At 39.3% G+C, this 24,238-nt stretch overlaps 1 protein-coding gene across 2 annotated transcripts in view; it reads left to right on the top strand.

The window, feature by feature from the left end:
• The first annotated feature begins 1,635 nt into the window (after positions 1-1,635).
• SPOCK3 (SPARC (osteonectin), cwcv and kazal like domains proteoglycan 3) overlaps positions 1,636-24,238 on the top strand; it is a 187,032-nt gene continuing 164,429 nt past the window's right edge. Inside the window, exons 1-2 of one of the 2 annotated variants that reach the window (XM_057419064.1) lie at positions 1,636-1,716; positions 1,879-2,052. In XM_057419064.1, coding sequence (XP_057275047.1) covers positions 1,879-2,052 — 174 coding nt within the window. In that variant the 5' untranslated portion in view covers positions 1,636-1,716. Of the gene's footprint in view, positions 1,780-1,878; positions 2,053-24,238 lie in introns of both variants that reach the window. The other variant, XM_057419063.1, reaches the window with a different exon arrangement.

Raw genomic sequence — 24,238 nt, 5'->3', positions numbered from 1 at the left:
ATTCTCAGTTTTTACCATGGAAAATACTTTCAGATATCGCACTACAAGTTTTGTGTTCTCTTAACATACTTGGCAACCTTGTAGAGGATTAACCTTGGCCGACAACCAAACTTCCACCCAGTTGCTTGCAGCCCCCCCACAAGTAGGGCAGAGGGAGAAAATAGGAAGAACTGGAATGAGAAAGCTCATGGGTTAAGATAAAATCGAGGATATCGCATAACAGTTACTCTTGGAAACAAAACAGACTTGACTTAGAGAAGATTAGTTTATTTCTAGTTAAAAATGTAATTGCTAATTTGGGTAGCGGGAAATAAGAAGACACATACTAAACCAACACCTTTTCTTCCCACTTTCCCAGGCTCCACGTCATTCCAGACTCTTCTTCCTGAACAGCACAGGGCGAACTGGGGGAGGTAGAGGTGTACAGTCAGTATGTAACGTTTTTAATTCACTGCTCTTTCCTTCTTATGCTTTGCTCTGCTCTGGCATGGCTTCTTCATGAGTTGCAGCCCTTTAGGAAAATGTTCTCCCATGTGTGATCACCACAGATACTTTGGGTACATCCAAAAGTATGGATGCAGCACTGGGCTGCAGTGCTCTGCCATGGGGCATCTCCTCCACCTCCTTCATCTCTCTCTGACCTTGGTGTTCCTTCGTTTCTTGTTCTTGTTCCCATCTCCTCTCTCCACACAGAATTTTCTGCCCTTTATTAGCTATGCTTTCACAGAGGCACCATCAGCCCTGCTTGACTCCGGAGCTGGCAGGAATTAGCACTTGGGGCAGCCCTGTACCTCTTTCCACAGAGGTCAGCCCTGCAGTCCCTTGCTATCAAAACTTTGCAGCCAATACAAACCTAAAAGGCAGAATGTCACTCAATTCTAGGGAATAAAGCTAACATTACAAAATTAGACGATTTAGGTCAACAGGATAGCAGATGGAATTTCAAATTAAATATTGAGTCAGCTGTGCCAGAAAGGTAATCGAACTGTTTCTGCACCTTGCTCATTGCTAAATTAAGTTTAACTAATTTGAGAAAGAACCTGTATGTCACTGAGAACTCTGAGTTACTATATAGCTGCATTTTAAGACAGCCAGGAAGAGGGGAAGGGAATGCATGATCACTACAAAAGGGAGTAACAGGCAGCATTACAACGCCAGGATGTACCTAAATCAGCACCCTGTGCCGATGGGAGAGCTTGTGCGTCTCCCTTCCCCTAAGGTACATCAAGTTTTATCTCGAAATCACTGGGAGTTCTTAGCGGTTGTACCCGCCTCAGGCTCCCGCAGGCTTAACCTGGGGTACGAGGCGCTCGCACCGCTGGAGAGAAGTTCAGCGGCTTCCACCCCAGCCTGGAGGTGCGGGCTGCACAGCGCGGCTCCCCCCGGGACCATCATGGGAACGACGGCGGCGGCCAGTCCCACGGCTGTCCCCGGCGGCAGCGGGAGGGGCAGCGGGAGGAGCAGCGGCCGTAGCTCAGCTCTGCCCGGCTGCACTCACCTCCGTACACAGCCCCTCCCGCAGGCCGCTAGCCCCGGGCGCGGCGGGCGCGGCGGCCCCGGCGGCGGCGCGCGCGGAGCGGCACGGGGGCGGAGCGGGGCGGGCCGGGGGGCGGGCGGAGCGCGAGGCGCGGGGCTGCAGACGGCGGCGCGTGTGGAGAGGGAGCGGGCCGCTTTTCCGGCCGCGGCGAGGAGCGCGGGTGCGGGGCTGGCAGCAAGGTGACGGGTTGGGCGGCCGCCCCCTTCTCTACCCCTGCTTCCGCAGCCCTTGTCCCCTTCAAGGTGGGCGAAGGGGTCTGCTGCGGGCGACTGTCCCGGTCCCTCCGCAGGGGTTCAGCTGTGGTGTGGGTAACCACCGTCCTCGTGTCTCCTCTCGCCCAGATGCTCAAGGTAGCAGCCTTGGTGTGCGTGTGTGCAGCAGCCTGGTGCAGCCCGGCGCTGGCGGCGGCGGCCGGGGGCAGACCGGACAGCGGCAATTTTCTGGACGATAAACAATGGCTCACGACCATCTCGCAATACGACAAGGAGGTCGGGCAGTGGAACAAATTCCGAGACGTAAGTTCGCCCCTTGCACCCTGCCGGCCGTCAGCCGCGCCCGCCCGCTCCTGTGGCGGCGGGCGGGTTCCATTCTCTGAGGGCATCCCTCGGGCAGCCAGGTTCGGGGGTGCACCTTAACTTCCCCCATCTCCCCGGGTTTCAGTTCTTAATTCCCCGCGGCGCCTCGGCAGGACGAGGGAGGTCCCACCGGGCAGTTCCCGGTGCGCTGCCGCCGCTACGCGGCGGGGACCGCCCGGTGTGTCTCGTGCCCAGCCAGCACCCCTGCGGCCCAGTGAGCCGGGGAACGGGAGCTGCTTCTTGCCCTGCGGGTCGCCAGCCGATAAAAGGCGGCGGAGGTGTGTGTGGGGAGCAGTTGCGTTTGTTCTTCCTCCTCCTCGTTTTCCGATCCGCGGTGGCTGCGGGAAGGGCTGCGATAGGGACACCCCTGCCCCCTCTGCCGGCCCTGCTCCCCGCTGAAGCCGAGCGCTGCGGGAGAAACAGGGGCTCGCCCCGTGGCCGCTGGGCATGGCAGGGCAGAGCCCCGGGCACCTGGAGCGTGCGCCGGACGGGACTGCCCGGCCTCACCTGGCCGCTGTTGGAGTGCCGGGAGGGCGGGCTGGGGGACGGGGGCCTGCGGGGTAGTCGGAGCGCGGGTCACGGCAGGGAATCCTGCTAGGTAAGGAGGTAAGTCGTATAAATGAATGGTGCGTCCGGAGCGCCACGCACGGAGTGAGTGAACGCCAGACCCAGTCTGACTCGAATCCTCGTCAGTTACGAAACCTGCTACTGAAAGGTGGCCCTCGTCCTCCAGAGTGCTTCGCTTTTGCGCTCAATTCGTGCTCTCTTGCCAGTTCAGTAAAGCCCAGTCGGTTTTCGCAAGTCCTTCACGTTTCTTTCAGTGGAAGTTTTCCTTGAGTTACCAGTATCCGGCTTTCTTTGGTGTCACATTAAAAAACCTAAATTCCAAGCTTGTGAAATAATTTTTTGGTCAGCTTTACCCTGTTGCCTACTGGATTTCTTTGCGTTGGTGTGAAGCACTGATTTGGTTTGCAACTTCAGAGTCAACAGGTTTCTTGTGCTACAGCTTGTTGGTGGCTGTGGTTTGCTATAGCGAACTGAAGTAAATGTCTCCAAGAAGTCTCTTTTGTTATTCTGAGAGCTGTAGCATGCTTGTGATGCATGTTTTTTCTAGCTTTCTGTATATATTGCATGTGGGATGCAAACTTGTCTACTTATGTTAAGTAACTCGGAAAGAAGAGCTATTGTTAGAGTTGTGGGAGAACTTGCTTCCCCAGTAGTTTTATTAATGAGCATTTCTTTGGTGCTTGAGAACACCGAAAACAGTGTTCAGATATTTTTGTTTCGTTTAAATATCTTAAGAAATTATGTTCATGTTAAAAAAAAAAAAAAAACAACCCTAACAACCTGTTTAGTGTACTGTACTTTGGGATCTGTGATTTTGGAAAAAAAAATACTCTGTGCTGTATAAATGTTTTAGGATGAAAGGCTGCTGGTAGAAAACTCCAAAATAAGTACGTCAGTTATGTTTTGTAATTGGGCAAAGTCATTTATGTAAGGACTGCCCTGCAAGGCTGAAGAAGCTAAGTGCTCTTTAATGCCTGTCTCCTGGGTGCCCGATGACATATACTGTAATATTGGATATTAGCCAGATAATTTATTCTGTGACAAGTAGGTGTCCCCAAGGATTTTAAGAGTGACTGCATAGAGGAAGTGCTGGATACTGATTCTTCTGAGGCAATTTGCAAATACACTGGCATATTTATTTTTACACTGTTTGAAGTTTTCTAAGGCTGGTACTTCAGTGAGGAATATGCTTTTATTTCTTGTGTAGAGTGTTTGTATCCTATTGATTGGTACTTCATTTGGAATATATGCTGGATGGTCCTAATGCTTCACAAGACTGCTTTTAAAGCATGGATGGCTTTCAGTAATTCACGAAGTATAATTGTGAAAAAAAAAAAGTATTTAAAATTATGAGTTAATCTACCTGCACAGGAACACATTAGAAAAGTATCTGACTTGTAAGAAGCACTGATCAATTACCATCCTGAAATATAACATGCTGGAGAAGTTCTTTTAACATCCTTCAGTTTTATATAATTGGTAAATTTACTAATTTGTTGGTTTTGAAACTGATTAGCAATTTAATTAGTGATTCAAATGTTGCCTCCTGTTAAAGGAACAGCGCAACTGCATTTTAAACATATGTGGGAATAACATTCTTGCAGAGTTAGATCAAAATAAAGGTGTGCGAGGCCTGTGTTTGTAATTTACTTCTCTGATCAGAGAGCAGTGTATCTTTCTGGGCTTTAAATATCCTACTCCTAGGGTGAGCTGGAAATCTAGTGTGAAAAGAAGTATTTAAAGGCTTAAGACTTAACTGACAGGACTGATTAATGTGGAAGATAATGACCCTGACTTCTGGCTCATTGGCTCAGTTTCTTAGAGTTTTAGATCACAGTGAGAAGGAACATAGTCATTCAGAAATGAACCCATACAAAACCTAATAAACCAAGCTATGATCTTCTATTAAAAACAAGAAAAAACACTCGCCCCCCGAAAAAAACTCCCCAACCCTCCCCCTCCCAAACAAACCCAGAAAACCCAAACCTAGCTGCCTTAATATCCTCTAAAATGTCAGATTTGCCTGTAAAGGTTTTTATTAGCATGATAGTATTAACTAAGATCTTCTCAGTACTTTGTACAGGCAAAACTGTAACTATTTCTTCAATTCTCTTGAAAGATCTTGATCATTCTGACAAATCTGTTGAAAATAATGAAATAAGTCTAGGGAAGAACTGTGCCTTCATGCAGAGCAGTGAGAAGCTGGGTGTGTGTTAGAGGCTATTTTCTCACATCTTTTTCTTGTGCAAAAACTAAGAATGAGCTCTTTATTAAGAAATAGGAGACTTTCTGCCTTAAAGGTGGGGAGAAGGGAAATTATATTTTTCATATGTCGAATATCAACTACCTCAATTTTTATGTGAGTCAAACATTTTGGGTTATATACAAGGATATGTTTACTTTTTGCCTACAGTAACTGGGGAGGAAGAATTTTTAACCCAGTCTTAGTGCTGCTGCAGTGTAGTTGGTGAGTATCTGCAGCTCATGTCTGTCACTAAACTAAGTCTCGGAGCTAACGTGTTTATTAAGGTCCTTCAAGCAGCCTGCTTAGGCTGCTTCAACAGTGGTGTCATGCCCAGGGAAGTTGTGAATGCTCCATCCCTGGTGGTGTTCAAGACCAGGTTGGACAGAGCCTTGGGTGACATGGTTTAGTGTGAGCTGTCCCTGCCCATGGCAGGGGGGTTGGAACTTGATGATCTTAAGGTCCTTTCCAACCCTAACTATTCTGTGATTCTGTGTCCTAGCCCATGTGTACATATCCTTTATTTACTTTCATGCTTGGGAACTGAGGTTCTTCAGTAGATGCTAAGTTACAGGAATCTTCTTCATTCATATTTTATTTTATTTATAGAGCTTTGTGCTGATGGACTAGTCTATGGTGATTGCACCAGACATTTGGTAAAAATAGATATGAATCTGAGTTTTACTAAAATGAATATTATCCCTTTTAAAAATGTTGTTGGGTAATGGCATTACATTTATACTCTTCTGCTTAGTACCTCCTAAATCTTATATATCAAACCTTCATTACTCATAATGCTGTAAATCTGTGGAGAAACCCAAAATATAGGGATAATTTTTTATTCTTTATTACTTGATTCCAAGTAATGGTATTATTTTTAATTGTAGAGCAAAACACAATGGATTTGTCATCTATAACACAATTTAAAAAAAAAAAATATATATTTGGAAATTGAGTCCTGATCATTAAAAAGACTGTATAATGTATTTTCTATGGTAAATTTTACATGCCGCTTAATGAGAGTTATTTATAACCTAACTTGCTGTTAGTGATTTTACTTTTCCTTTTCAAAGAGATCAGAATTTAGCAATTCCTGTATTTGCAAATTTAAGATGCATCAGGAGCTTTGTAGTGCAAGATATTTTAGCATGTAAATAGACTGCACAACTAGGCTATGGCATAGTATTGTTACAAAATAATATGGTCATTTGATCAGTGGGATCACTTTGCATCATATCATAGCGTTACTATCATCCTACCATATTAATATTAAAGGTAAAGAAAGTAGAAAAAAAAATAAAGTAACAGACCTTATAAACTATTAACTATGAAGGGGAAGTTTGTGCTGGCAATACTACCTTTTTCTCTGCCTCTGTATGAAGTGTTCTCACATTGACCATGAAGGCAATATATTATCTTCTAAAATTTGGCAAGTCTGGGCAGCTCATGTTGGCCTCCCAGATGGGTCTTCTGAAGATATTTAAAGAATATGTTTTTTCAACATTAGTTGAAATCTAAACCTTTCTGTTTGGAAAGGAGTTGAATCAAATACTAGGTCTCCATACTGATTCAGCAATCGACAGTATTAATAGTTCTTTTATCTGTTTAGAGGTTTGAGGCTTCCCAAGAAGAAGCACTCTGTCCCCCAGACTCCCAATTAAGCTCCCCACCAACTATACACCCAGTGTTTCTTTACTATTGTGAGCAGAGCATCTCTGCTCAACTGTACATCCACAGAACTTCGTTATTGTACAGGTAAGAAAGCGAAAGGCTGTTTTAGAAAGGATTCCTCACAAGTTTTTTGCACTTAATTTTGCAAAATCACAGTGTGAATATTTGGAAGGCTTTCATGTTTCCAGAGTGGAATACCGATAATCTTATTTGAACAGGAGAAGGACTTGCGTTCAACAAGTCTATTGCATTGTGCTAGAATCCCTCGTAGTTTATGGAGGATCATGAATGTACTTTGGAAGAAGTTGGTATTTAAGAACACTTAGCAGTCTCTCCTCACTAGTCTTAACTCGGTAACTGTGAAAATAGGTCCAGTAGGCTTATTTGTCCTGTACTTTTTATGGTTTTGGGCAAGTAAAACTACCTCTTTCCTTAATTAGTGGGTAGGGCAGCTGTTTTATTACGTATATGTGTTTTGATAGAAAATCATGATTAGGACATCAGGAAAAAATGGAATTGCCAAACAGGAAAGATTAAATTCTTTGTTATGTTGTCCTGAGCCTGAGTTAAAGCAAGAACTTGCCAATAAGTTAGTTTTTATGAGGTCATTGAATCTGTTTGCCTTATGCCAGTTTGTTGCTTGAAACTTGTTATTGGTTATTCTAAAGTGGTATCAGTCTTTATCTTTTTTCATGACTTATTTTGTATGATCTTATTTTTAATAATATGCTGAAGGAGGAAAAAAATTGAAACCTAGGAGATCTGACTCCTATATGTCATCATAGATGTCATCCTAGAATGAGTATTTTATACCTACACCTCTAATTTCTGCCTGTGAAATTAAACTAATGGAGAGTAAAGAACCGATTTTTAAACTGTGAACTATAGGAAAATATTAGGAATTTGCATTAGTTTTAATTAAGGAAATTTAAGCTGTTTAATTGTTCAGCACTTATAAACTGAGCATGTCAAATTACAATGGGAAGGAGTAATGAAAATATTGATTTTTTTTTTTTTTAATATTTTCTGTATTATAGAAAAAGGCCTCTGATTTTTATATTTGCTTTTAGCTTGTTCTCAAGTATGGATTTCGTTTTTCTTTCACATGATTACATTCCTCTGGTCTGGTTGTGCTGCTTATTTCTAATGGTAAGTATTTTTTGTCTGCAGAGCCAGAGTCTGCTAATCTCAAACTTTTGCTAACATAGAACTCTTAACTGTCTCTTAGAAGGCATTAGCTTGGAAGCTCTTTATATAGCTGATGTTCAGGAGTTAAGTAAACTGTAATGTGCTTTTCCTTAGATTGCCCTCATAATCTAAAGTAAAGCTGATAACATTGTTTCATCTTATCTTTATCTCCTTTCTCCAAAGAATAATCTCTATTTTATTTGCTGTAGGTTGTTTAGGGGATATGGATACCCAGTCTTCTCTTGTCTTATCATTAAATCTTATTGGAATTGACTCTAGCCATCTGTGCTTATTACAGTATAGTATAAATAGCTTTGTAATACGCTAATAGATGGTAACAGTAACAGGAACACCATGGACTGTTTTACAACCAGAAAGGAAAGAAGTCTAAGCAAGAGGTATATTATGAGGGGAAGCTGAACATAGGAAACAATGGAATATGAGCATAATTAGAACATGTTTTCAGACTTACACTGTCAATTCTTTTTGCTGTCTCCTCCATCTCTATTACTGCATAATCATCAAAGCATTTGAAGGAACTAGCTGCAGGAAGGAGGAATAATAACTGTGCTTAATATGTTTACGAATGTTGGCCAGTTTTCAAGCATAACCCCTTTAAATGGGCACTGAAGTTCATATAGTTATGTGTTGTGTCGTTTTTTCTTCCCCTTCAAGGCTGGTCCGTCCCTCCCAAGATATGCTGAATGAAATAAAGGAAATCTTTGAACAGTTGATTATTTTTTTTTGTACCTAGAGTAACTCCTAAGTTTTCAAGCAAAAGGAAACTTTTATTCTAACTACAACGTTTGTATCTTTTTCCTATCGGTACATGAAAAGTACTTGTTAGTAAGATAGCTTCAGTTTTTCTTTGTGGATATTTTTCTGATGCAGTCCTTCTTAAAAATCAACATTAATTTTGCAGTGGTATTTTTCCTATTGTATGTTTGTCTTAATCTGACATACTTGAGTGTGTTAGTAACCGCAGATGAAGCACTGCTTTTTCTGTATCTGGTGTTAAGTCTCAGTTTGACAATGCTGAGTTTTAAAAATCTATCATGTTTGCCTTAGAAAGAAATATGGAGGCAATGGTAGTAAATGGTAACAGACTATGTTTTATGAAAAGTTCTTGTAATTTTCATATTTTTTTGAAGTTTAATTTCTGTAAGAGAAGTCTGTGGCTAGTAATATCAGTGATCAAAGCTTCACTGAATGTTCTTACCAAAGGTGAATATTCTTTAGTTATTTGAAAGAGTTTTGTCTTTTTTTTTTTTTAATGATTTTTCGCTTTTGCTTTCTAATTTCATCTCATTCCACACTGATAGATTACAGTAGCAAAATCTATTGCAGGAATGAACGATTTACTGTCATGGTTTAAGCCCAGCTGGCAACCCAGAACCACACAGCCACTCGCTCACTTCCCCCCTGCCCTGCTCCCGGAGAGATGGGGAGGAGAATCGAAAGAATGTAAGTCCCACAGGTTGAAATAAGAACAGTCCAGTAACTAAGGTATAACACAAACCACTACTGCTACCACCAATAATAATAATGATAAGGGAAATAACAAGGGAAGACAATACAACTGCTCACCACCCTCTGACCGATACCCAGCCCAACCCCGGCAGTGATCTACCCCTTCTGGATAACCGCCCCCAGTTCTACATCCTGGGCATGATGTGCTGTGGTATGAAACACCCCTTTGCTAGTTTGGGTCAGGTGTTCTCTCTCTGCTTCCTCCCAGCTTCCCCTCCTCCCTGGCAGAGCGTGAGACTCACAAAGTCCTTGGTCAGAGTAAACATTACTGAGCAAGAACTGAAAACATTGGTGTTATCAGCGCTGTTTGCAGGCTGAAAGTCAAAACCACAGCACTGCACCAGCTACTAAGGAGGAGAAAAATGACTGCTACTGCTGAACATTTACCTAAGGACATTTACCTAAGAAAGGTGGTACAGTGTCAGGTAGCAGTCTTGGACAGGACACAGAGAGAGCCGGTATGACATTCAAACCCATGACAAACCTTTTACATTACAATGAGGACACAATTTCACTGCTCTGTTATCTCAGAAGTGACTGCTTTAAGAGAACACACGAAAAGAATGGATTTAAAAGATGTAAATCATCGAAACTTTTTGGTATTTTGCCACTTCTAGATGGTATTGTCTCAATATTTTGTTATTAAAGGCTATCCAGTGCTTGACACTTTTCTTCAGAAAATTCTTACGAACTGTTTTACTTTTTCAAGTGATGTGTAATCATTGGCTCAAAGGAGGCACTCAGTTTGTAGCTTGTTCAGCATCTCTAAAAAAGTCTGCAAGTCATCAAATAATTTTATGTAGTGCACTTACACTGGGGCCTGCATGCAGCTGAAAACGAGCTCCTTTGACATTTTTGAGCTTGCACTGATGACAAAATTCACTCCAGTTATTAGGTCTGTGTAGCATAGCAATAAGAAGTACAGAACTTCCTCAGAAGTATATACCAAGGAGTATGGAAAATGACCTGTGTTTTAACTGCTATTTCTTAAAATAAATTTATTAATACGAAGGCTGTGGGGTATATATTATTGATGCAGGTATTTTTAAGGATTTGGAGGTGGTTGTGTTGGTGACTGAAATATCACTTCAGCAGAAAACAGGAACAATGGTTCTTAAAAGCAGAATCAGTGAGTTGGTGTATAAAGCAGCAATTTCAGGAATTCACTGTGTAAAGTGCCCTTCCAGCCTTTTGCAGAGGAGTAAGTTCATAGAATCACAGAACTGTAGAATGGTTTGTGTAGGAAGGGATCTTAAAAGTTCTAACACCCTTGCCACCTTCCACTAGACCAGTTTTGCTTCAACCTGACCTTGAAAGCTTCCAAGGCCGGGGTATCCACAGCTTCTTTGGGCAACCTGTTCCAGTGCCTCACTACCCTCACAGTTAAAGAACTTCTTAATATCTAATCTAAATCTATCATCTTTCAGCTGAAAGGTAAACCCCTTGTACTGTCACTATGTGCCCTTGTATAAAGTCCCTCTCCAGTTTTCTTATAGGACCCCTTTAGTTACTGGAAGCTGCTGTAAGGTCTCCCATGAGCCTTCTCTTCGCCAGGCTGAACAAGCACAATTCTGTATTAACAGGAAAGGTGCTCCAGCCCTCTGATGATCTTTGTGGCCCTTCTCTGGACTTGCAAACTGATCCACCAGTTTGGTCAGATTTACGACACCCATGTGAAACAGAGAACTCTTTGTATTAATCAAGTTTAGGTCAAAAATACAACACTGGATTTGATAATATGCTTGCCTGTGTATAGTGGCTCATTAACATTTACTGTGACAGATTGTATTAAACCCAAAAATTCTAGTTGGGCAAAGGTGTTTCAGGAGGCTGTACTGGATGCTGCCTGCACTGATTATGGTAAAGATTTTGATCTCTGAGGCCTGCAGTGCGAGGGAATTAATTAGCTGCAATATTCCCCTGTGATCTAGGCAACAAATTTATGTTCTAAGCAGAACAAGGAAGAATGCTATTTAAGTTCAAAGTAATCTGGGAGTGCTCCCTTCTTTGGCCCAAGTATGACAATGGCTGGTGCTTGGTTCACCTTCCTTTGCTGTTTAAAAGGAATTCCGTTTTGCCACCTTCATAGCATTTTTTTTAAGTGTATTGTCAGTAGCAGTTACTGATTACTTTTGTGCAAAAAAAAAAAATCACAAATGATACTGGAGTACAAACCAATTCACAGCCTAAGGAAGATGGAGAAATGGCTTCTGAATTTCCATTAAGGTATTCACTGAGATACATATTTTTTTCTTAATCTGGAGTGTAGGTTTTAAAACATACTAAGGATTAGTTAGGCAGTCTTGTTTCCAGCAACCAGAATTGAGAAGCATGAACGTGAAAAGCTCAGTAGATTTGTATATTCCAAAGCCAGCAAAGGGCACAGCTTATGGCAAGTAGCATGCAATACTTATGTGAATGAGAATAAAGTGCACTTAAATGCATATCTGTTTTTCTAAATCTTAATAAATGTAGGATTTTGCTTCTAAGCTGTTGAGATGTTTAGTTTTTTGTCCATGTGTGTATTTTAAAGTTGTCTGTATCTAACTTTATTTGGAATTCTTGTTTGGCAGTTGCAAGGTCCTGTTTTGGTGAACTCTGATAGTTGGGGTGTGAATGGACAGGTTTGTTTTATTTTTTTACAGTAATAAGAAGAAGAATCAGTTATGTTAGGAAAATAAGCAGTTGATGCCACCTGTGATGCATGGGCTCCTCAAAATAAAATATCCTGTCAATGAATACAGGAATGTATCTCCAAAACTTCATTGGAGTTACTGTAGCACCTGAGCTAAGTAAAGTGTAACACGCTGAAGAATCCTGGGATTTTGTTCCAAGTTCTGTGTGTCTAGTCCCATAAAAATGGAGGAAGAGGGATATGCAGAAGTAAACTTAAGTATGTAGTTCTGTACTAGAGATTAAACTAATACAGATATATAAAACCTCAAAACATTTCAGTACTCTTCAGTAGGACTGAATATTTATATATAATTCTACACAGTGTTAATCCCCAGTACCTGGTTTGGGCAACAGCTGCCACAGCTTTCTGTCTTTGCTTGCTTTACACTGAATGTTTACACTTTTCTTTTTTTTCCCTTTCTTCACTGCATAAAAGTGACCTAGTGTTATAGGGCACATGAAACTCACTTTTCCTCTTTTTCTGCCAAGTTTTCTGGATTTGAATTGTCGCATAGCTTCTATAAGTTGAACACAAGTAAGTAACATTTTTTTGTAGATGATTTTTAGGTGCTAATGTTAGTATTTGATGTCCAGGACGTTAAAAAGTCAAGCTCTTGTGTTTTTTATAATTATGAATGCATGCCACATGCATGTCTGAGTGCATGCACACACTCGTGCACAGGCTGATATCTCAACTATTTAAAACAATTTAAAGAGATTTTACTCCATCCATCACTCATGCTGGGGAGCATTGCAACGCCTTACAGAGTCTTACAAGTATTTCACATGTCCAACCTCATGGTGTCTGCAGATTTTATCTTACCATCAGATTTTGATATCCCATTGATTGCAGATCATTTTGGGGTATATGCTGAGCGTGACATGGGTTTAACAATGTTTATGGTGTACAGAATAAAATAATTCTGAATTCCTGTCTCATATGTGGGCAGTTGTTTATTGTAGTTCAGTTTATTGGTTGGAAAAAATACCTGATTTTTTACTTCCCTTTAAATATTACATACGACAAGTATGACTGCAAGCATCTAGTGATTTTCAAGAAAATGTGGTGAATTCCCCTTTCCCCCAAAAAGCTAGGAGAAGGTATAAAAATATTTTAATACAATTTGCAAAATTATTCTGTGAAGCAAACCTGAAGTTAGAATAATACGGTGCTCATCTGGTTGTAAAATGGGATAGTATCTACATAGTTTAAATTTAAAAAAAAAAGAAAAATCTTTCTTGTCAACCTGTTATTCCTTTGGGTCGAAAGTAAGGGAATCTTTAGAGTTTTTTTACAAAGAGTTGGACTGTGACTTTCCAACCTACTTTATGTATAGTTGGACTATTCAGCAGCATGAATGCTATGAAACGTTTTTCTTAAAATGTTGCAAGTTACTGTCAAACTTTAATTAGAATAATAAATAGTAAATTTTATTATTATTTGTATAATCCTGTTTTTTCAGTAGATAGTTCTACTCTAAAATCTTTAATCTAGTGCAGGTAAAAGTTAGTGATTTGCAAATGGTTAATTCCCACATACAGAGATTGTACTGTTGCTTGGTTTTATCAGAAAATATTTTATTGAATAAATGTTTTAGTTGAAGCTGAAATTTCTGTAGCTATAAAATTATGCACATTATTTATGCAACTGGTTTAAAATATGTCAATCTTCATAATTTACTTATACTGCGATAAAACAAAAGCTTGAAAATCAAGCTGTCCAGATTTGACAACTGAATTTTTCAGTTGCTTAACTTAGGTGGCTTTAGCCAAACAGCTTGCTCATTAGACAAAAAAACTGCCAAGGGTAATCAAGCATAGGGATGAAACAAAGGACATTGTGATTTACCATTTTATGCTGGCATTTATCAAGAGAAGTGCTTGAATAAAGGAAAAAGAAGGAAAAAGGGAAAGAGGAAAAAAATCTTCATAATGCTGAATTAATTACTATTATATAATTTGAAAAACCTCAGTGATGTGTAGTCAGCTAACCCTGTAGTACCTGCAATGTTATAGGAGTTCTTTCAAATAGTGTATTTTTAAGTAGTTATGCAGGAAGTGAAATGCTTTTCCGCCACCTCTTTATCAAACCTTCACTGAGGATTTCACTGGGATAATGTTTTAGCAGGTGGGATCTCAGTCCAGGTTGCCTGGACTCTTTTCTTGCCTGATCGAGGTTACTGAGAATATGTTCACTGGTGTTTATGAGATATGGAGTAAATATTTAATTATGCCAGTCTACTTACTTAAAATCATGATTTGAACATTAGGTCTACAAAACGGATTTCTGAATGTATTTTGCTTCTGTGAAAAATGGAAAGAAACCAAGCTTGAACTGGAGAGCAAACCAAGTCATCCATACAATGATAACTTCTTTTTCATTAGAAAATCCTATCTAGTGGTTTAAAGTAGAATACATTTTAAGATTGTTGTGTGGTTTTTTTCACCTTTTTTCTTTTTTTCTTCGAATTCTTAATTTGTTCCTACTTCTTGGAGAACAATGGAAACATTTTTTTTTTCCCCTTAAGCTACTGGATTTGATTGGGGATTTTATTTCTCTTTTAAAATGAAATATTTTCCTGTGTACGTTGTTACTTGGTTTTTATACTGCTTCCCCCCCTCCTTTCTTTGAGGTGAGGGTAGAAAGCAGTCTTTCAGTTTCACTGACCTGAATATAAAATATTTCATTTTGGTTAATTCTTCTGAGAGGATTTCAGTTTGTGTATTTATAATCTGTGATTCATTTGCTACATTGCTTCATGGAGTTGTAGGTAGGTGCCTCTATGCTGCCTTACATGCCATGCTTCTACAATAAATTGCATATTGTATGATGCACTCTGCTTTCCCCTGTAGCCAAATCCCATGTTGCACTTGAGAAACAGAGATTCAATTAAATGGGAGGGTGGTAAGTATTAAATTAGAAAAAAAGACAATCAGACCAGCATAAAAAAGCTGTACAGAGCATAGCAAGACAATATTACGCTATTATGAGAAAAGATTTTCATCCTGTATCACAAAGGCCATTTATATAGATAATACTATTAAAAACTAAAGCTGAATAATGTATTTTGTGAGAGGTCTTAAAGCATCTGCTGCACGGCTTAATTCTGTAGGAAATTATAAGAGTTTATGGCAAAGCTGAGCATTGGGATGGATTTTACCTAGTATTTATTTCTTTTATTTAAAACTGGATTTATTTTTTTTCTTTCTCCCTGGGATCTGATGCTGGATTAGATGGATCACCTAGTATACTGATTCTTAGATATCCAAAGTAAGGCATAAATCTGCAGGCAGTGCTTTATTGTGATTTTACAAGTATATGATATTTCTTTCTGTATCAGAATCTCACATAAGGAAACTTCTGTGTACCAATAAACCAGGGATCTGGAGCAAATAAAAATCTGGTTTAAGGCGCCATAGTATAACTCAAGCTAACTTTTTTGAAGTCTGTAGTTTATTTTCTGTTCTCATTCTGGTATATCCTGCTTACTTTGCTTGTCTTCAGAGTTCTGAAGTTCTGTTACACCTGCCTAAGCTTTATGTTCTTAAACATTACTGGGTAACTTGATGTTTCCAGCGTATGTATTTGTTCTCATCTTTATTCAGAAATCAGTGAGACTGTTCTTTCCTTCCCTCCTCTGCCTAGGCAGCACAGAGATTTAAATATTTTCTTTAAAACCAAAACATTTTACGTCACTTCCCTTTTACAGGTTTTCCAGAAAATTGGAAACAAGGGAATGTAAAATGAAAGTCGGAATTGTATGGCCATTTTGTCAACTGCAGGAATTTGCAGCATGTAGATTGTTTGTATGGAGATTTCTTTGATACTGGTCTTGGTGATAAATGTCCCTTTCTATGCAGCCTTTACACCAGGTTCAAATTCCTAGTCATTCACATAAACATTTCAGTGGCAGTGTCCTTGCTTAGAGGCTCCAGACCACAACCAGTGATTTTTATGTGTTCTTTGTGCTGGCTGAAATTATTTTTATGTATGTGGTGTGAAGGAACTAGAAAAACACAGGGCACTGTTTCAGCCTGGGTCTAGATATTCAAGGTCTCTTCTGTTTTAATCGCTTAAATGCATGAGACTATAAACTCTGGAAATGAAGGTCAACAGCACCAGCCATTGGAAACTTGGAGTGATAGTGTCAGTAAACGTGTGTAACTCCCTGCTGTCTTTGAATGTAGGTTAGTAGAAAGCTGCTCAGTTTAGTTGTATCAGAAATAGAACTTATCTAATGTGGCAAAACTTGGGTATCAGTCAGATCGGAATTCCAGATCTTATCATTACTTATACCATGAATTTGGAAAAAGAAATTTGAGAATTAAACTTTGAGTGAGAGAATTCAGAGTGGAAACATTTTTCTCTGACTAGTAGAGTCTTTTTCTGCATCTAGGCCACTTTCTGATGGTAGACTGTATGAATCTAAAGTCTTCTTGCATATTGCAAGTTAAGTTAAAGAAGGATTTAGAATCATAGAATAGTTAGGGTTGGAAAGGACCTTAAGATCATCTAGTTCCAACCCCCTGCCACGGGCAGGGACACCTGCCACTAAACCATGCCACCCAAGGCTCTGTCCAGCCTGGCCTTGAACACCTCCAGGGACGGGGCATTCACAACTTCCCTGGACAACCCATTCCAGTGCCTCACCACCCTCACAGTGAAGAGCTTCTTCCTTATATCCAACCTAAACTTCACCTGTTTAAGTTTGAACTCGTTACCCCATGTCCTATCACTACAGTCCCTGATGAAGAGTCCCTCCCCAGCATCCCTGTAGCGGCCCTTCAGATACTGGAAGGCCGCTATAAGGTCTCCACACAGCCTTCTCTTCTCCAGATTGAACAGCCCTAACTTTCTCAGCCTGTCTTCATATGGGAGGTGCTCCAGTCCCCTGATCATCCTCGTGGCCCTTCTCTGGACTTGTTCCAATAGTTCCATGTCCTTCTTATGTTGAGGACACCAGAACTGCACACAATACTCCAGGTGAGGTCTCACTAGAGCAGAGTAGAGGGGCAGGATCACCTCCTTCAACCTGCTGGTCACACTCCTTTTGATGCAGCCCAGGATACGGTTGGCTTTCTGGGCTGCGAGCGCACACTGCCAGCTCATGTTAAGTTTGTCATTGACTAGCACCCCCAAGTCCTTTTCCTCAGGGCTGCTCTGAGTCTCTTCTCTGCCCAGCTTGTAGCTGTGCCTGGGGTTGCTCCGACCCAGGTGTAGGACCTTGCACTTGTCATGGTTAAACTTCATGAGGTTGACATCAGCCCACCTCACAAGCGTGTCAAGGTCCCTCTGGATGGCATTCGTTCCTTCCAGCGTATCAACTGAACCATACAGCTTGGTGTCATCGGCAAACTTGCTGAGGGCGCACTCAATCCCACTGTCCCTGTCAGCGACCAAGATGTTGAACAAGACCGGTCCCAACACTGATCCCCGAGGGACACCACTCGTTACTGGTCTTCAGCCAGATATTGAGCCATTGACCACAACTCTGCATGCGGCCATCCAGCCAGTTCTTTATCCACTGAGTGGTCCACCTATCAAATTTGAATAAATGGTGTGCTTGCTTGAGTGGGGCATCCACAGATTCTCTGGGCAACCTGTTCTAGTGCCTCACCACGTTCACAGTAAAGGACCCATTCCTAATATCTAAACTAAATCTACCCCCTTGCAGCTGAAAGACGTTCCCCCTTGTCCTATAGCTACATGCCCTTGTAGGTCCCCTTCAGGTGCCGGAAGACTTCCTGAAGGTGTCTTCTGAGCCTTCTCTTCTCCAGACTGAACAAGCCCAACTTCCAGTGGCTTGGAAACTTCATCCATCAGTTCCCTCAGGACCTGCAGATGCATCTCGTCAGGTCCCATGGACTTGTGAATCTTCAGTTTCCTTAGGTGGTTTAAAACCTGATCTTCCACAGCAGGTGATTCTTTGTTCTCCTAGTCCCTGACTTTGTCTTCTGTGACTCGGGCAGTGTCGCTGAAGCTCCTGCTTTTGAAGACCGAGGCAAAAATGTCATTGAGTACCTTAGCCTTCTCCATGTCATGGGTGACATGGTCTGCTGTTGCCTTCTGGAGAGGGCCCACATTTTCCCTTATCTTCCTTTCATCCCCAGTGTACCAATAGAAACTTTTCTTCTTGCCTTTAATGTCCCTAGCCAGCTGTAATTCTCTCCTGGCTTTAACTTTCCTAACCTGATTAAGCTATAAGTTACAATGACCCTAATTTCTATTACAAACCAGGGCAATTTTTGCAGGGAAAATGTCCTGAAGACTCTGTAGGCTGCTCACTGGGAAAAGGGTTTAAGAAATGATCCAGTTATATGTGATTGAGAAGAGGTTAAGAGTTTCACTTCAACGGCATAAAATTATTTAAGGACCCGATACTGTAATCTAGCTGTGCATTGCCTCTCTGAGTGATTTTTGGCTTGAGCTGTTATGAACAGTTACTTGTAATGACTGGCTGGTATGTCTGCTGCCAACTAGATTTCCAGGATGGGGAGAATCCTAAAACTGTCTTCAAACACTATGTATTATTTTTCTAAGAATAGTTTGACAAAATGTCAAGTCTTATGGCACAACAGAATACTCTGAACTTTTTCAATGTTAAATATAAAATAGTATTTTCCACTGCGATAATCTTTCTTTAAAGTTAAAAAAAGGTAATACAAATATGAATGATTTATTGCATGTTGTTATTTGATTTACTGTTTCTCTCCTTGTTTAATTTTCATGTTCAAATTATGTTGTTTCTGTTTCATTTCTTACAGCAATTAAATCATCACTCTAAGGAGACAGCTTAAGAATAATTCACAGGGTTCTAAAAAAAAAATAAATCACTGTTTTACAGTTGCATGAGTATTGTTTCATGATTTCTTGTGAGAATAGAACAGCAGAATTTGTGATAATATATCCAAAAGTTTCTGGGTACTCAGTTTTCTTATTTTATTGATGTCTAGTTACCCTATCTAGAAAACCTACTATATGTGCTTATTTGGAGAAATGAAATTTATCAGATTCTTTTCCAAATACCAGAATCCTTGTTTATTTCTAGAGGTTTGTCTTTTAGTACACTAGAAAACCACCATGCTTATTTCCCTTAATCTCTTAGTAATCTGGTAAAAGTAAGACTGTGTGCCACGTGTCAGTTTTCACAATGATCATTAATGTTTAAACACGTGTCTTGCATCCTTAACTATGAGTGGTGAGATGGTCTGAGAAACTGATCTGTTAATACAGAATTTAAACATAAAGATCTATGCTTAGTCCAGTGCCATTGATCACTATGATTGACATCATTCTCAGAGGGCTTCTGACAGTGGGTTCCCAAAATGAACTCTACTAACAGGGTAGCCGTGATTAGTTATTTGCTACTGTGATTGTATATACTTCTGCACGACGAATTCGAATTTCTTAAGTCCTGAATGCTCTGTGCTCTATCCAGCAAAGAGCTTAGGGTTAACATAAGCCTTACAAGCAGGCTTCCTTTGATACTTGCTATGTTTCAGCTAAGTGAGTTTGTTTGCTTTATGTATGAATAATGCTATTATTGGTGGGCTTGAAAGTTATTTCCTATTAAATTTTTTTTCCATAAAGCTTTTTAATAAAATAAGTTAGTATAAAATATGTGGCATTTTAGGGGGGGGGGGGAGGTAAGGATGCTTCCTACAAGTGGAAATTTTGTATGAGAATATTTGTGAGTCATTGTGTGTTCTATTGGAGAAGTCATGCCACAGTGTTATTAGGGGCTTTGTTCCTTTGCTAAACACTTCCCATAAGATCTTGATTAGGAAACCTGAAACTGGAAGCAGTGATGAAGGTAATATTGCACAAGCTACCAGGCATTAGATTTAATTTTCCTGTTGGTAATTTTAAGTTTCTGTTGCTTTTCCCTGAGTTTATAAGGTATTTTCTTCTTAAAGGTTCTTCTATTATTTGTTTTGCTAGCTATCAAAAAAGGGTTTTGGTGCCACTGTCATTTAAAGTAAGGTATGTGAAGTTTTAAAACTTTAGTTTTCTGTGTTGACTAAATTCCCGTATGTTTTAAATTTAGATTAAAAGTGTAGCCTGTGCTTTGACTAATGATTAGTAGACCTCTCAGGAGCATGTAATGACTTAATAAACTATGTTCAGAGAAAAATAATGTGGAAAGTGAAGTATTCTATGCCTTATATTCCTTTTAATCTCAAAAATTGGGCAGTTTGGTTGGTTTATTCACACTTTGGTTAATAAATTTCTTAAATAGCAAAACACAAATTTCAGACTGTTAATTTTAGAGCAGAAAGAAAACAAAACTTGCAGGCATTAATTCTGAGGTGGTCGTGCAACCTCTGCCGTTATGTTTTGTTGGGAGAAATATTGGTCTACCTATCCAATTAAACTACTGTTATGATGTGATTACATGGAACCATAGAACAGTATTTTTAAGTCCACTTTTTTAAGGTCATCTTCTTTTTAATAGCATTTAAAAGAAACATTTGCATTTCTTTTTTTCACAGATGTTTCTCTATTGAAAACCAACAATTTTTATCTATAAATGTTAGTTGCATGGGGAATGAGATACTAAATTTAATGGAACGAACACCAGTATTCAGTTTTATTCAGATTTAAGTTTATCCTAATTCTTCAGTGACTAACACTTCTCTACACTGCTTGGTGTGTGTGTAGTATCTTTTTCCTGTGTAAAACATTTGTGTTTTTTTGTTACATGATTACTTTGACACTTCACAAAGTAAAATTTCTTGTACTTTGGAAAGATTAAGTTTCTCATTACTATGCAATGTAAATATCTAGAACGTAGAATTTATGGAGGGATCTGCTGTGCAGAAGTAAATAATACTACTGCCAGTAAATATCAGATCACTTGTGTCGAAACCTGTGGATTAATTTTCTAGTTAGTTATTTGCAGGTATAACTATCCTGAGTAGGCACTATTCTTTTCAGTATTTTAAGCTTTATTCAAGAGGAATATACATCAGGAAACCCAAAGTCTTTATAGTATTTGAGACAGCTTTGAATTTTTTGTTCAACAGAAAAGCTGACAGGAAGTTTGTATTTGAATTTAAGATGTCACTCAGTGTTGTGGTTTAAACAATTTCTGCAACTTCAGCTGTGTATCACATCTTTTTAGTGTGCTTTTCTGTGCCTGACAATTCTGATATTTTGTAGACAAACCCTACCCACCCTTGTCCATGACTTATCTCTTTTTAAAGTTAAATATTTTTATAATATACACATTGACAGTTTGTTTTTTTTTTTGTGTTTTTTTTTGTTTTTTTTTTTTTTCTTAGAAACTTTCCTTATTTGTACACCTACTTGTTTCTCTGTAAATGTGTTTTTATTCTGGATCTCTCACAGTAACTTCCTGAAGAATAAGCAGTAACTAGTCAAGTACAACAGAACTCAAGGGCATGACCTCAATTTTTTATATCGTAGGGGAGCACTTACTATATGAAGTGTAATATGAGTATCATGAACTATGGACCAGGTTTCCTTTAGCAACCAAATCCCACTGTTTTTGTGATTTTATTACAGCTAGAGCTGCTACGCTGAAGATGCTGTTCTGAACTGTTCTGAACTAGATATGTGTGCTTTTTAATTCCCTGGGAAAGTTTTGTGTTGATAAAAAGAATGTTTCAGGTTATGTAGGACAATAGATCATTTCAGCAGAAGATTAAAGTAACTTTAAATTGAATTTATGTAGAAAACAGTTGTTTTTTAAATGGAAAATAACCTTATCCAAGGTTTCCTCTATGTTGTTAATTAATAAAAAGCCAAAAGTAAAACAAAAAACAAACTAAAAAAAGCAATTTGGACTTTTAAAATATTAATTATTTTCATCAGATCTGATGATTTGCATTGAAGTGTTTGAAACTGAACAGTCAATTTGTCATCATTGAGACTTTTTTTTATAGGAAATGACGTACTATTTAGTTGAGAAACTTATATGGAAAGTTGCATGCTCAAAATCATGTAATATTGTTATGGAACACCATCTGCAGGAAAAAAAAAAAGTCATCAGATGTACTGTTTATATATGAAGAGTTCTCATGTGTTCCATTGAATCCAAGGAGAACCCTGATCTAGGACTGAAAATGCTGTATGTTATCAGGCTTTTGAAAAATGCTGTAAAATACATGTTGGAAACTCTTGAATGACAGCTAGGTGTGTGATATAGAGTACAATGCAATGGTATTATGCACTCCCAATTCTTACACTTGTTTCATAATGCTAAAAGTTATTTGTAGTCTATGTGTTTCTTGGTTGTTTCCATCAGTTTTCTTTCTGCTCCTGTATCGCTGACTTAGTGTGAAGGCATGCAATATGATACTGCAGTTTGATTAACAATAGGCATTGTGTTTCTTGATGGATTTTGGTGATTGAGTGTATGTAGAGGTATATGTAGTTCTTATGCTGGTATTTAAAAAACCAAACAAGCAGCAAAAAAGCCAAAAAAGAAAGAACCTGATGCATGTAATCAATTTTTCTGGTTATTAAGTCAGTATTCATGGATTTTTTTTGTGAATAATTCTTTAGCTTACATAGTCTAATTAAAGGCAAAAAGTGCTCTTAATATTTGCTTTCCCTTTTTAAGGAGTAATTTCACGCACTTTACATTTTCGTATACTTTCCCGTTTGTTTTTATTGCTATACTACCATGTTTTTCATATTGTTGTGTCTTTTGATTACTTTCCTATTGCTTTATTAGATAACTGATGGAACAAAGGAATCTGAGAGGTTCTCAAGGGGAAAACAGCAAAATAAAATGTTCATGAATATGCGCCATAAGCACTAGAAGGATATACTCACTGATGTTAAAAATGGTAGCAGCAGTATGGTAATTTCTTCATAACTGGAATTTTAAAGCTGGTATTATGTGTTTTAGATTTATAAGCAAAACAGCAAGGCACGTATGTGTCTGTTTGCAGCAGGAGCAGGTTTTGTTGTTTTTTTTTCTGTGCATATGTATGCAAGTGGTGGACGTTTTTTCTGCATTAAAGTCCTTTAACTGTTAAATATAGGATTAAGACGTTAATATTAGTCTCTATTTTTTAGACTGCAAGAAATAACAGATGAGACCAGATATTAATTTTATTTTTCTTCAATTCTAATTACAGAGCTAAGCTTAAAGGGAAGGGTGTTTGTCATGTGTACAATTAAAGAGACCAAAGGGTCTCATATAGAAGTTTTTCAGTTAACTTGGAAAGGTTAGGAAGAACTTAAGTTTGTGATAAATAGACAGCATGTCATCCTTGCTATCTCATTTTTAATAAGCATAGAGAAGCCTGGAATTACTTTTTCTCCCCAAATTAAAATGGAATATCTTCCTACAATTTTTCATCATTTGCTCAAAAAAGTTCTTGTCACGAGGGCATCAGTCATTCCAATGGGTACTAATTTCTACTGAGCACTTTCTGTCAGATGAGTTTTATGTCTTTGAGTTGTATCTTGAAGAGTGATACGAGCTACTGGTTGAGGTAGTATTTTGCTGAAAATAGTGATATCTGTGTAATTGAGTCCTGATTACAAAATTCTTATCAACAACTCATACGTTTATGTGAACATTACTGTAGAATAAGTAGGGATGGAGAGCAAATTGCAATACTTTAGCAATTCGTGATAGCTTTCTATGGGGAGACTGAAGGTGCATCTACATGGCAAAATGTTCTCAAGAGATATGTGTAACAAATGAGGATATAGAATTAATAATAATAGAAATAGTATAGCTGTAGTAATGCAGGGCATTAAACAAGCAAGTTTGTCATGTTTCTGAGCAAAGCCTGCAAAACCGATATGTACTTACAGTTTTATTATAAAATCATAGAATCATAGAATAGTTAGGGTTGGAAAGGACCTTAAGATCATCTAGGTCCAGCATCCCTGCCATGGGCAGGGACACCTCACACTAAACCATGCCACCCAAGGCCTCGTCCGACCTGGCCTTGAACACTGCCAGGGATGGAGCATTCACGACTCCCTGGGCAACTCATTCCAGTGCCTCACCATCCTAACAGGAAAGAACTTCTTCCTTATATCCAGTCTAAACCTCCCCTGTTTAAGTTTTAACCCATTACCCCTTGTCCTATCACTTCAGTCCCTAATGAAGAGTCCCTCTCCAGCATCCCTATAGGCCCCCTTCAGATACTGGAAGGCTGCTATGAGGTCTCCACACAGCCTTCTCTTCTCCAGCCTGAACAGCCCTAACTTTCTCAGCCTGTCTTCATACGGGAGGTGCTCCAGTCCCGTGATCATCCTCG

This window comes from Pezoporus wallicus, unplaced genomic scaffold (genome assembly GCF_028554395.1).
Source record: "Pezoporus wallicus isolate ANWC-B61680 ecotype Strahan unplaced genomic scaffold, APGP_CSIRO_Pwel_v1 contig_2384, whole genome shotgun sequence".
Classification (NCBI taxonomy): domain Eukaryota; kingdom Metazoa; phylum Chordata; class Aves; order Psittaciformes; family Psittacidae; genus Pezoporus; species Pezoporus wallicus.
Note: the sequence above shows the minus strand (reverse complement) of the source record. Positions and strands in the feature narration are given on the sequence as shown.